A 15428-nucleotide genomic window follows, 5' to 3' on the forward strand; every position below is an offset into this window, starting at 1 on the left:
TTTTAATCGCAGTGTTGTTGTGTCATTGACGTATACCCGACGTCACCTTTTATACGAAGTGTTACTGCGTCATTGACGTATACCCCACATCTCCTTTTATTCGCAGTGTTGCAGTGTCATTGACGTATACCCGACGTCTCCTTTTATACTCAGTGTTACTGTGTCATTGACGTATACCCCACGTCACCTTTTATACGCAGTGTTACTGTGTCATTGTCGTATACCCCACGTCACCTTTTATACGCAGTGTCACTGTGTCATTGACGTATACCCCACATCTCCTTCTATTCGCAGTGTTACTGTCTCATTGACATATACCCCACATCTCCTTTTATACAGTGTTGCTGCGTCATTGACGTATACCCCACATCTCCTTTTATACGCACTGTTACTGCGTCATTGACGTATACCATACATCTCCTTTTTTACGCAGTGTTGCTGCGTCATTGACGTATACCCGACGTCACCTTTTATACGCAGTGTTACTGTGTCATTGACGTATAACCCACAACTCCTTTTATACGCGGTGTTACTGTGTCATTGACGTATACCCACATCTCCTTTTATTCGCAGTGTTACTGTCTCATTGACGTATACCACATATTTTTTTTATTCTAATATATTTGACCTTTTACTTACAGTTACTGAGAAGCTGACATAAGCTCATAAATTCAATATTTGCAGATAATAAAAATGGGGCAGAGGACTCTTGACACAGAGACCTCTACTATATTTTCCATACGTGTGTCACTTGTAAAGTAGGAACTGCTGTCCCTTCCGGAAAACGAATTCACCCCCGTTTCTTTGTGGGGTTGGTGTTGCTCAATAGTAAGTTTTCTCTAATATTTTGTGGACTGTTGACTTTCCGTTGTTTTTTCTTATTGGCCATGGTATTGTCTGTTTATTCGACTTATGGTTTTTGATTGCCCCCTTTTTTTATTCATTTTTCTTTAAAGTAAACCTGTGACTTGATCTGATTTAAAGCAGACCTGTGACTTGATCTGATATTTAAAGCAGACTTGATTTGATCTACAGATGAAAACTACCTTCAACTGATTTTGTTAAGTCATAAAATCATAAAAATGGCCAGGGGCGAAAAATTAGACCAAATACCATATATAAGGCATGTATACGAAATACATATGAATCCAGGTCTACATGTATATATACACATCGTTTCCTAGTCCTAATTGAGGGCTTGTTATGTATATACAAGCGTCGAAGGAGATTCATTAATGTCACTTGATAATTATGTTAATCATTTGAAATTTTAAACGATCAAACATAAGAAAAAATAGCTTTCAAATATACTTTTTCAGCTTTTTTGTGGGGTCATTGAGCAATATTTTGGTTATATTGGTGGTAGTTAGTAAGTGCCAGTCATCAGTAATTCAGATCGGAAAGTAACTGTACAAGTACCCAAAGTTTGGTAGCAGTTCATACTATGATGGAAGTATTACATATCAAGGAGGTTGTATTCGGAAGGAGAGTGCACACCCAATTTGATATTAAATTAACCTCCCCAAGATATAGATTAAAAACTATAAAAAATATATAAAGAAAACAGATAAAAATCTCTTTATTAACAATGCTATAAAAAAGCTTGACAAAATAATTGATATGCGCGAGGTATGAATAAATTATATTCTTAAACCATCAAATCAAAGTATCTAAATATATTTCATACTTTTATTCTATCGCCCATATAATAATAATAATAATATTTAAATGATAACCATGGATAAATTCATAATCATTCATGTGTGTTGTATTGAGCCACGCGTCTATTGTCTACTGGGGTGTGTATGATGCTACAAAAATGTATACGTCATAGAAAAAAAAATCATATTTTTTACAAAAGTAATTTTTACAAAACAAAAAGGATAGCTGCAAACGTATTTAAAAACTTTACAGTAAAAACCGTTTTGATGCATCAAATCTATTCTTCTATTTTTGACGTCATATTAAATATATTTAAATAATTTTTTCACGATGAAATACAATTGACCAGCTCATGTATTCGTTGTAATCTAATTTAAATGAATGTGGATAGAGCATGCTCGATGAACCGAATGACGAATGTGGAGTTGCTTCACGCAGATTCTTGTGCTCTTTTATAATCGAACACGCTTCCACGTCCAACATGAGAGGAGGACAACTTTATTTTAACTTCTGTATTAAACTTTCGTCTCTTTGCTCTGTGGGTTGCTTCGGGTTCATCGGGATCAGCTGGACCAAAACCTCCACCACCGGGGGTTTTCAGTAAAAACACATCCTAAAACATATAGAGAAAATAAAGTTCATATTCCATCAATGATGCACTAGCATATTTGCTATCAGTGGATTAGCGAAAATAGTTGTGTTTAGAAAGCAAGACATTTAATGTACAAGTGTTATTATCAAAACATTTTGAATTAAAATATGTATAATAAATTACAACTCATTTTACCCTAAAATTGATTAATATCATTAAAAATATCATAGGCTCATCCTACCTAGCGAAACATAATGGGACGGAGGGACTCAGTAGCAAAAAAGAATAAACTAAAAAAAATGACATTTTCTTTGGAAAACGGATGTTACGCACCAAATATAAACTGGGCTGTGCATTCAAAACACCTTTTTCATATGGCTCGATAATCATCTACCGTATAATTCTGCCAAGAGAGACTGTGCGTAGGCAAAAACAAAAAAAAAACAAAAAAAAACTAAGATATATTTCCGCTCAATGTGGAGCATGAAATTTTAAGAAATTAGAAAAATGGGACAAGAGATTCATATTATTAGAAAAAATTAAACCTTAATTGAAGTTTTAAATTCTTGTAATTATCAATTATTAATTCATCTTTTATGAGTAGTTCTGTTATATACTCCAATAGCGTCAACAATGCTAACAATTTAGAAAGTTATCCATTTTCTTCAGTCTGTTTCTCATTATATATATGATAGGTACTTAGAAAAATGACAGAAATGAATATAAAAAACAAACATACTTAAATGCTGAAAGAGTGCTGTCATTGTAAGAATGTGAATATCAAGAAAATTCTGATGTCTACACTAAAACTATCAAAGAAAATGACGCATCGTATCACATCTCTATTTCATATTGATGACAGATTGTGCAACACAAATCTTTGATGTGACCACCCGTACAGATTATGTAACTTAATAAACCAAAGAAATTTTTAATCTGGTGCAAAATAACATATTGCATATAAATGCAAAGATTTTTTAGTAACAAATGCAGTTGTTTACTGATTTAATGTAACTGTAATGGACTTCATTCAAATTCACTACATTTAACTGCATGGCAGTCGGGTGAGATATTTTCGTTCAAGAAAATTAAATATTATCCATGGTTTTTTTTCGTTTTTATTTTTGTTTTGTTTTGTTTTTTTGTTAGTTGGTTTATAAGTCGGGGGAGGAAGAGGTTGTGTATTACAGGGAACGTATTTACCCATACATCTATAGTGTGCCATACCAATTTACCAAATGGTATATGTAAGAAGCGTCCTACATGTTTATGGCCCCACCGTCATTATACTCTGTAGATATAATTCATATTTTGTAAGATCAGAAACAAAACACAACAACAGCACACCCTATCGAAAAATGAGGTTCAGAATCAAAGGAATTGATGGATAGTTGGAGAATCGTAAACAAAGCAACCTGAATTTACTGAGAATTGTATAGATTTATTCCATGTAAATTAAAGGTTCACATTCAAGCTGTAGACTACGGTAACTATCAGCCCTTTCCTTTTTAGTTGTACTGCAAAATAATTTATAACACTAGACTACTCATGTTTAAATCTGAAACCGGAAAATTGTGCTTAATTCGGGTGCAAATGTTATATTTTAATATACAATGAAATTCTATTTGAAACTTTCACAGGGTTGCAAGAAAGTGACATGAAGTTCAGACAAGTATATCGATATATTATTTTACAAGTCTTAATTGAAAACAACGTTCAAACCTATGATTGCGTTGGATAAAAACCGCAATTTATATACGTGTGCATGCAACACAAATTTCTTCGTAGAGTGGTCTAAATACAGCACAAACAACATTTTCCAATGGACCAAAAAAGTGAAAAAAGTATATTTTAACAAAACGCATTTGACTAGCAGGTCGAACAACGGATGTTCTTAAACCTTGCTGATATATTATTTTAAATAAATAATAAAAAAGTTAAATTTTCGAAAGAGTAATATAGGAAGTTTTGCAGTGATAGTCCATATCCACGAATACATTAGGTCTACTACATTCTGGTCACCAAATTGATCAGACTCATGTACAAAAAATTTTAAACCAATGAAAATGTACGGATTGCTCCAACTTTATATAACTATGAAAAACAGGACTTGATCATTCAATAAACCATCACCTGGATTTTGTAACAAGGTAAAGCATTCAAAATTTAGAACCGTTTGCGCACAAATGTGCCCTGTTTAATACCAAAATGAGCAGTAATGTAATGAGCTAGCCCTATATATATATATCGAGTTTCATCATGACCTAGTCATTCTAAGGCCAACATGTGAAAATTCAAGTCGGAAGGAGAACGTAAAACAGAGATGCATGCAGATGCCAAGTAATGAAAATTGCGCGTATGGTCCTTCGATATAGCAGACCTAATAACTAATGTTATTTATTTAAACATTACATACAAATTTACACTATTTTCGTTTCAGTTATTTGATATACTGCACGGTTTAAATATCGATAAAACTGTTATACAGGCGCCCAAAACATTAAAAATAATTCCATTTTACAATCTAATTTTCTTTTTCCGTGATATTTATTTTTATGAGTCGATACAAAGAGGCTGTAAAACGTACGTTCCGAATTTAGAACTGTAACTTCGTATTGAAACCCTTCAAACCAGTTGTAAAATCTAATTTGCATGTGAAGAGTCTACAGTTATTAAACTTGTTCTGTTACAGTCTTCTTTTGCTTCAACGTTGATTACAACAGTATTAAGAAACAATTGGTTTACCTTTGTCCTCTGCTAAAGAAATTTTAAAGCTTGACAACGTTTAAAACCTGTCCATCAGTTTAATCATATCAAGGTAGATTTATTTTAATTTTCATAGAACGTTTTTAAAGGGGCATTAGCTGTCAAATTCATGTTCACCGATTTGACTCAAATTCTCATATTTGATTTAAAACATACTAAAACGTATATCCAAATTACAAAAAGTCTAAAATAAACGATTGACAATGCATGGACTCGATAATATGTATCAGAATTTCGTGTGTATTTTTGTCTATAGTGCCTAACAAGATTTTGACCTTAAAACGATCGTATTGAATTTTGATGTCCAAAAATAGGCAGATCGGACATATTTTGACTATATTTACTGACTACTTTTGTTTGGGATTAATTGTAATTATAACATTATAATGAGATTGAAAAAGTTTTTTTTTGTTAAGATAAACAATAATTTTACCTGGCGCAGCCGTGCGTAAAATGTATATCGGTATTTCTCGTCGAAAAATGACTTGTTTAATGGAATACAACGTCTGATTTGTAAACTTTCTCTTTTTTCTCCGGAATAGGCGATTAAAAATAATATATCTACTCTATATGTGGAATATTTTGTGAGAATATAAGAAGTGGCAATTCTTACCTTTCATTGATAAAAAATAATATGGACTGGTCCAGTGTCCAGTTTGAAGGTCATTTAAGTTACTGTACACATTCATTCACGTTCCGATTTAATCAATATACATGTATGAAAAAAATAAACAGTTTGAAGGAAAACTAATAATAACTTAATCCAATCGAATTGCGTAAAATTCAATAACAATGACCGGTCCACATCATAAAAAGTAATAGGGGTAAACTGGGAAGATATTTTAAGTTAATTTTTTGCAATAACGAATAAAAATTGTCATCCAAAAGTTTTGCTATAATTTCAAAAACATGTCGTTCTATATTGGTATAGTTTTCGGATCTTTCATTTGCGTATTTAAGGCAATAGAAAGTTTGGGCTTCAAAATTCTACACAATTATTGACTTTATACAGAAAATTCTCCCTTTTAAAACATTTTATGTTTCACAACTAATACATGGATACAAAGTAAAATCATTTTTTAAAACGCTGCAAAAAAAATTCATTCTGAATGGTATAGCGGTATTGTACTAAAGTGCGTTGAAATGAAGCGTGGTATAGCAAACATCGAATTCCCTCATTAACCATTGAGATGACCTCCAAAGACTGCCGACGGTCATATGATCCGATATAAACATAAGTATAAATATAAATAGATAGCGACCACGTGCAATTGGATTTTTCTTGGTCTGTTTGATTTCATATTGTAGGTTAAAAAGTATGCTCATTGTCGTTTTTACCTGTATGTGAATGATTTTTTTGTGGATCGAATCAGTCAACCAAATGGTTAATCCTTGTTTCCCTTTCAACGTTGACATTCTTTTCCTGTTAATAGCTGACTACATGCGTAACCCATCTCCAGCTAAGGGTTTAAATTGAAGGTCACATGAATACGGATTCAATGAGGTCGAATTATTCACTTGCAAGTGAATAATTCATCAGCGATGTTTCTTGGCTTGATTTGACAAAATTGAACCAAACTGGCTGCTAAAAGCGAATAATTATTTCACTATTTCACTTTCATTATTGATTGATAAAAAATAAAATTATATCTCGTAACTTGTGCTCCTTTAAAACACAAATCAATAGTGCGCATTTTGTAAGGATTTTAATTTCATGGAATTTCACATGTGTGTACCATATATACACGATACAAAACATGCAAACAAACAATGAAATACTAATTGCTATGCAGGCATACTTTGTTAAGACGATTTTTGATCTTTCATTGCAGTTACATCAGATCTTTCACATATTAAATTTTATCTGGATTTTTCATTTTTCATTTTTCAGTTTCCATGTATAATAAAGCATAAAAAATCCCAATCAAAAGAATGAGAACATTGTTTGGCTTTTGGCAAACGTATTATTTATCTTTTTCTTACTTCCTTTTAGCTGTGCGGGATGTATAAATACGCAGTCACGCCCGGTCGGAATGGAGACATTAAATTCGTTGGCCCCAGGGGCGGATACAGGATTTAAGGTTAGGTGGGCGCAAAATTCAAAAAAATTTTGAGGTAAAATTATCGAAATAGTCTTCTAGAGTGGGTGCAATGTAGATATCTCGCCAAGCAAAGCGTGGCTAGAAATATTTTGTGGTAAAATTCGCGAGAAATTAAAGTTTCAAGCTAAAACCGCCTAAATCTTTGGGTTGCAAGTGAGAAATATATATAGACACAGAGATATTAAATAATGATACAAATTAATAAACTAACCTTTCGCTAGTATTTCTATCTTTCATTAAGACAGAATCTAACATGGACTGTTTTCTTGGCCGTGTCATGATGAAATAACCAACACAACCGCGGGTACATTCACCTTCTTCGTGAAGTGAGTTAGGGATGTTTTGGAACTTCGATTATCAAAGAAATTGTTTATAAATTTATAAAAACCGCAACTACAATGTAACAATTGTTTTTACTTTAACTGCTAAAAGCCTATAATATTTGTCATCAAACGCAGCACCGCGTTTGACACCTTCGTTTGAAGTATATAATATTTATAGAACTTAAATAAACCGTAGGTCAGTTGATTAGTAATCACGTTGATTCTGTTAAACTTACTGTTTATATACTTTGAATGGTAAAACCGATGGAATGCGACAACATTCTATTTTCGTCATCTCTTCAGATACTTTATTAAGCTGAGGACAACCCATGCTTTGCAAATTTTAGGGGGCGCACGCCCGCCACGCCCCCGCCTGAATCCGCCCCTGGGCCCTTATCAAAATAAGGAGATGTGGTATGATTGCCAATTAGTTAACTTTCAACCAGAGTTTAAATGACGTGGATGTACGGCCTTCAATAATAAGTTAAACCCATAACCGTATTGTCAGCTATAAAAGGCTTGATGCAAGGTAAAATTTCTGCCCCTGTCACATTATACCTTTATTTGGCGAGCCATGCAGTGGCAGTCCAAATTTCCCGCCCTTTGTCACGATCGACCTATTTCTTTGCAGAACCTTTTTTCCTAAAATTTTCATTGTTAATTTGTTCCGGTCCTCAATATGCATGAAATATGAACTTGACGGTAAGCAAGCAGCAATCGGTCCATCAATCTTGATTAGTGGTGAAGTGTGTTATGTGCGTGAAGCCGTCTGCATGGTTTTGTATCTGTAACATATTTTAGACCGGTCACAGAAGCCATTAACACTTCCGACAAATATGCTTCGGAACTCTAGGTGGGTAGGCTATACTTTCAACTTTGCTTCAAAAACATCAATTCGGCATCATCTCAGAAAATTTAGCTGTCAAATTTAATAACGTCTATCTGTTTATTATTTTCAAGCTGTTTAATTGATTACAGATAGTTTCAACACGCATACGGATACTTATCTAAAAGTTAATGTGATCAAGTTAAGATATCTTCTATGAAGAAATGATGCACTGACAAGTTCCGGTTCCGATAAACGTGTCAAGAGGAAGTTGTAATATTCTGGGGATTGGTTCCTTTAGCTAGACATGCATTTGAACCATCCATTTGAAAGTGATAATACCTAAATTTGATATATTGACCCGCCTGAATCCGCCCCTGATTGAAATTGCACTTCTTATAAGGTTATGCTATACTACACCTTACGAATCAATACATTTTTACAAGCACTATATGTCACTTTAATAGTCCGAACACAAAATCTAAAAGTCCGTGACACTAAAAATGTAGGTCAGAGTGAATTTTGTGTGACGCTTATATATATAATTCCAAAGATTATTCATACACATACATTTTAGTTAAATAAATAAAAAAATAAATAAATTGTCTTTATTACAAGAATATAATCCAATTAGTTAAAGGGGCATTAGCTACGAGATATAAAAAATAATTAAAATATGTTTTTTTTTTGTTCAATCATTAATGAAAGTAAAATAGTGAAGTAATAATTCGCTTTTAGCAGCCAGTTTGGTTCAATTTTGTCAAAATAAGCTAAGAAGCAAAGCCAAGGAATTATTCACTTGCAAGTGAATAATTCGACCTCATTTAATGATTCATGTGACCTTCAATTTAACCCCTTAGCTGGAGATGGGTTACGCAAAAGAATGTCAACATTAGTATACAGGTAAAAACGATTATAAACATACTTTTAAACCTACAATATGAAACCAAACAGACCTAGAACAATCAAATTGCACGTGGTCGCTATCTGTTTATATTTATGTTTATATCGGGTTATATGACCGTCGGCAGTCTTCGGAGGTCACCTCGATGGTTAATTAGAAGACGTCTAGACAAAAATACACACGAAATTCTGATACATATTATCGAGTCCATGCATTGTTAATTGTTTGTTTTAGACTTTTTGTAATTTGGATATAAGTTTAGGTTAGTTGGTAGATTGTTATGATACGCGGATTTTTTTTCACTTTTATTGGAAAAAACACAGTGTAATTTGGATTGTGAAAGAACTTTTGTTTTGCAACAGACGATCTATGGACCCTCTCAGAGTTGTTGCCAAGGATCTAGCGTGGCACTTTCTCTAAACGAGATAAGAAAGAACTTGCTATGATCATTTTTTGCAATATTTTCTTTTAACCTAGCTGCTATAGTCAAAAGACAAAAACGGCTAAAACAGTTAAAATCAGCATATCAGGGACATATTTACTTTACATTTGGTTCAACTTAAATGAAAAATATTTCATCTTCCGTTACCAAAATAATAAGATGTGGTATGATTGCCAATGAGACAACGCTCTTCCTGAGACCAAATGAAATAGAAGTTAACAACTATGGATCACCGTACAGCTTCAACAATGAGCAATACCCATACCGCAAAGTAAGCTATAAAAGACCATGTTACTATTGGGGTACACCAGAGGAACTGCTTTATAAAGTCATCTTTTACTTCTGATAGGAATATGAAGTGTGTGTTTTGACAAGATACTATATGTACCCCTCATTTTGTCACAGAAGTTATCTTTATATGTGGTTGGTGGTGTTGTGCATAATGGTCCTTCAGTCGGTCATATACCGTTGTATAAACCTCTTTATCCTATCCCATACGTGCAGTGTGTAAACAGTAAAAATAACTAATATTTTAATACTGTAATATATTGGGAAAGATTATGTAAAGTGTTGAGGACTTTATTTGCATATTCAATTTTTTTTATGTCAGGATTACGTATCTATGTATCATTGCCATGGGTCTGCAGTGATGGACAATGTTCGTATCTATGTATCATTGCCATGGGTCTGCAGTGATGGACAATGTTTTTTTTTCTCCAGTATAAAATTAGGTATATCATGTGTCTAAGCCCCAGTGCTGGACTTAACACTTTTACACTACGAAATCGATTGGTCTTTTCGGTACATACGGGAAATAATCATGTGAAGTTTCAAAGTGATGTCAAAATACACTCAAATTTAAATAACATTTTGTTATAACTTAATCTGATAGGATTTGTTGGAGTTTGTGTGTGCGATTCACTAATGATTGTGCATGATGACGGGTCCAACGCTATATTTAGTCAGGATCTTAAACCCTTTTGTCAAGCAAAATATTTCCGCGATATTTATAATTGGTGGTTTTCTTGACAACTTTGGTGCCTTTTTTTATAAAACGAAGGGATGCTCTTACATTTACTAACTTCTGAATAAACGGAAGGTAGCGGTGGACATAAAAAGTGAGCAAAAAACCAATTTCACAAATGCTGACAGGTTTAATATACAACAAGGAATGAGTTGTCAAATTGACAGCAAACTAAAATTTGATAGCAAACTGTATTTTGAAAGGTGCTATCGGGCTTTTTGACCTGCCACATTCTATGCCTAATCTAATTTCCAATCTATCAAGGACCATAAAAATAAAAATTGTCAATATCAAACTTGACCCCCATTTTGTCATCAGTAACTGCATATTAAAATTTTGAGAGCATTGGCTCAATGGTTCATAAGTAATTGCACAGAAATGACATAAAGTGCAAATTTCCAATCTATCAAAAACCATAACTCCTAGACAGCAAAAGTGAAAATCATCAATATCGAACTTGACCTAAATTTTTCATCTGTTGTTAAGGTGGCTCGGGCCTATTCGAAGTTTCTGTCAGAAGTGCCGTATTTTTTGTTATTTTAATCTTTACAGAGAGTGAATCAAATTGTTCGAAAAAAAAGGGGGTCCCGGACCATTTAAGCTCAAAATATTACTTTTAAAAAGGTATGTAAAAGGGACCGTTTTTCAATGAAATGATAGGGAAAATAGAGGTGTTGACATATTTTTATCGGAATATCAAAAAAACGTTCTGTGACACTTGGTCCAAACCTGTAATATAAAAAGCTGAAATATAGGTCTAGAGAATGAGCAAATAAAAAACATAGGTCACCGATAAGGAAAAAAAAATATTTTGCCTTAAAACCCAAAATTTGGCGGGAAAATGGTGAAATTGGGTGAAATGTCATTTTGAGTCTTTCACAGATACACATAATAACGATAATAATTTTTTAGTGACAAACGTGCAATGATTTAACATATTCAATCTTTCAAAATATTAAAAAAAATAATAGTGAATTTACGACACGAAATTTTCGTGTGCATGGTAATTCATGCGTGAAATTATGCGCAGTCGAATAGTCCCGATCCACCTTAACAACATATTAAAATTGTAAAAGCATTGGTCAAGAAATTCATAAGTAATTGCACGATCACGACACAAAGTGCCATTTCCAACATATGAAGGACCATAACTCTTGAACGGTAAAAGTGAAAATCGTCCTGAATATTGAAATTGAACTCCATTTTGTCATTAGTAACAACAAATCAACATTTGAAAAGCATTGGTTGAATGGTTCATAAGTTATTGCACTGCTAGCAGCCCGCCCGCCCGCCGTACTTAACCAATTCAAAAACTGGATTTTTCTTTTGGAAAACCCATTAATAAAATACATTAAAAAACACAGTCAGACATGCCTTAAACAGACTCAGCTACGGACAACTATGAAGTGAGTTTCATATACGTTACATAGAACATAGAAATTACTAGAACCCACCCGCGACATGGCAGGTCCGTGACTGAATTAAAGTACCTACGCCTTATTTTGAGTCTGGATTTTTAGTATTCATATTGTCATCTGATAAAGTCATGATGATTATAAGGTGCACAGTTTTCTATGCAAAAGGGCATAGAAGTGGCGGATCCAGGGGGGGGGGGGGGTTCCGGGGTTCCAATCCGGTGATTGGAACCCCTTTTCTTGACGATCAATGCTTTTGAATGGGGACATATGGTTGGAATCCCCTTTTAAAAATGGCTGGATCCGCCCCTGTATAATATTAGTTATATATAAAGTTGAATTCTTTGATCGTCGTTTTTACGTCGTGCCGGTTAACAAATTGGACCTCGTTATTTTAGTAGTATAGATACCAGATCAGGTTTAATCGTGTGGCGCAGGACATTTTGCGAAATATTCAAAACTACTAGTGGACATTTTAAAGCTAGATTTCCGATAGCTCATTTTAGCTAAACTGAGTTCAACCATACTAACAACGTGAACTGTAAAGTATGCTGGTTTGATTTCAAATTTACCTTTAGGTTACACATGGAAATATATATTGAACTGCACAACAATATTTTCATTCGTTTTTTTAAGTAGTATTTTCAATGGTATTATTGTCTTCATTTCAGGTTAGACAGACTAAAACTGAAATATGAGATGATCCCTTTTACTCAGTTTTTTACTTACAGTATTGCATTTTAATGGACAAGTCATTAATAAATCGTGCTGTCTTTATATTAAATTTCAATATTATACTATTTCATATTGTAATGAAGGAAATATGGATTAATTTTTTGTCGCGAACATGGGCATTGATAATTTTCATTTAACTAAAATGGGCTAAAAAATTGGCGTTAAATCGGGTTCTATTTTGACGGTAAATCGGACACCGGCCGATGTCCCATCAATTCGCTCAGGGACAGTCTATATTAAGTTAGTATAGACTGTCCCTGATTCGCTCAAATGACTTTCGTCGATATCGTGATCATGTGGACAAGACATAATATATTATATACAGTTTGTAAAATCTGGGTGACCAGAATTATTGAATGAGCCTTCTCATGGGGTTTTTACAGAGGATGACCTTGAGGTCATTCCGATGTATTGCTATCGCCTAAATTTCCATTATGCAAATTAGTTTTGGGATTTCAACCGATCTATAAAAATTATAGATCCGCGGTCATTACAAGGGAAAAAAGTGCATTTTTATACCTGCGATTCCGTTCTCCGTTCGTACGATGTTTCAACAAAAAATGGAATCATTTCAGTTGTTGATTTAGTACTGAAAATTTGACTGAATTATCTCCTTATTAAATACGGTTTTATATGTTTAATAGGTGTTTAAGAAAGAGGTCAGGTGCTCATGTTCATTCATAAAATTATCGTTCATTCATGAATTTATCGTAAAATCAAAATCACTACACAGGTCACACAGGTTGTATACGTAGTGTCAAAAGATTACCTGTATAGTATCTAAAAATAGACAAACTTAACTGACTCCCCTTACTGTAGTGTGTGATAACATTTTGTGAGGGAATTCGATGTTTGCTATACCACTGTTCATTTCAACGCACTTTATGACGATACCACTTTATCAATATGAATGAAATTTTTTGCAGTGTTTTAAGAAATAATGTTACTTTAAAATCGCGTATCATTTGTGAACTATTAAATGTTTTACAAGGACGAATTTTCTGTATAAAGTCAATAATTGTGTGAACTTTTGAAGCCCAAACTTTTTATAGCCTTAAATACGCTAATGAAAGATCCGAAAACTATACCCATACAGAACGACATGTTTTTGAAATTGTAGCAAAACTTTTGGTTGACAAATTTTAATTCGTTATTGCATAAATATTAACTTGAAATATCTGTCATTTTCTCCCTACCCAGTTTACCTCTATTACTCATTATGATGTGGACTTGACATTGTTATTGAATCTTATGCAATTTGATTGGATTAAGTTATTATTAGATTACCTTCAAACGGTTCATGCTTTTTCGTACGAGTATATTGATTAAATCAGAGCGTGCATGAATGTGTACAGAAAATTAAATGACCTGCAAACTGGACACTGGACCAGTCCATATTACGTTTTATCAATGAATAGATTTTTTTTTTATTTCCCAAATTACAGGGCCCATAAAGGGCATAAAATCAGATACAATTGATTTACATAATTGGTAACAACAACAATAATAGCGGCATATAAATAGATATTTAGTATATAAGCATTGGTCAGAATCAGATGAACGAAACTTAAGGTATGAAAGGTAACAATTGCCACTTTTTATCTTTTCACATAATTTTCCACATACACATTAGATAAATTATTTTTGATAGCCTATTGCGGAGAAAAAAGAGAAAGTTTACTGTATTAACGTTCTATTCCATTAAATACGCCATTTTTCGAAGATAAATGCACTGAGAAAAACATTTATGAACGGCTACGCCAGGTAAAATTGTTGTTTATCCTAAAAAAAAATACAATTTTCAGTTTCATTAGAATATTATAATAATAATAAATCCCAAATTTATGTAGTCATTAGATAAAGTCCTTATATGTCCGATCTGCCTATTTTTGGACATCAAAAGACAATACGATCGTTTTAAGGTCAATTTCGTCTACCTCACACAATCTTGTTAGGCACTATAATGAAATGGACCTGAAATTTATTTCACATGTTTCCTGAAAATTGATAAATATCAAAGCAACATAGAGCTGTTTGTTCTAGTTCGTATAATGACAATTTAATGTCATGTTTGTTTGTGATGACCCCCCTTTTCGGGATTGCATCAGAATTATAGTTATCTCGTATCGCATGAGGATGACACATGTCAACTGAGCAAGGCTGAGTAAGGACTTAGTTTTAAGAAATGATGTCAAAGTAACATTATGAAAATATTTTTAGTAAGCTGAAATATATATTTATTTTTTACATGTTTATGTCTTGTAAGATATTTTATTTCTGTCCCGTTTTTCAACATTTGCGTCTGGAAAGTTGAAATGTTTTAACTGAATGGTTAATTTAAATTAATTATGAAAATTGTTAAAATTAAATCAATAAAGGAAATTATTGCCCAGTTACAAACACAACCAGGGGATAATCCATAATGATTTTTTTTCAGTTATATGTTTCAGCACATGTATAATTAACCCCAACTTTAGCCTGGTAAACTTGTTGTCTCCTTGTAAAATATAAAACATATTTAAAATGATTTCCTGCTAAAGTCTTATATTGATATAAAGTTAAAACCGTCTTGCTTCTCACTAGTCAACACTCCTGTCCTGTCAGGTTTAATTCTTATATATATATGGATGAAAAATA

The 15428-nt window shown here is 33.1% G+C and overlaps 1 protein-coding gene across 2 annotated transcripts in view; it reads right to left on the reverse strand.

The window, feature by feature from the left end:
- Window positions 1–1563: 1563 nt before the first annotated feature.
- LOC127701135 (5-oxoprolinase-like) overlaps window positions 1564–15428 on the reverse strand; it is a 144747-nt gene continuing 130882 nt past the window's right edge. For both annotated transcript variants that reach the window (XM_052204928.1, XM_052204927.1), the window contains exon 35: window positions 1564–2275. In XM_052204928.1, the coding sequence (XP_052060888.1) occupies window positions 2093–2275 (183 nt within the window). In that variant the 3' untranslated portion in view covers window positions 1564–2092. The remainder of the gene's footprint in view (window positions 2276–15428) is intronic.

The sequence above is a fragment of the Mytilus californianus genome, unplaced genomic scaffold, assembly GCF_021869535.1.
Source record: "Mytilus californianus isolate M0D057914Y unplaced genomic scaffold, xbMytCali1.0.p SCAF_5, whole genome shotgun sequence".
Classification (NCBI taxonomy): Eukaryota; Metazoa; Mollusca; class Bivalvia; order Mytilida; family Mytilidae; genus Mytilus; species Mytilus californianus.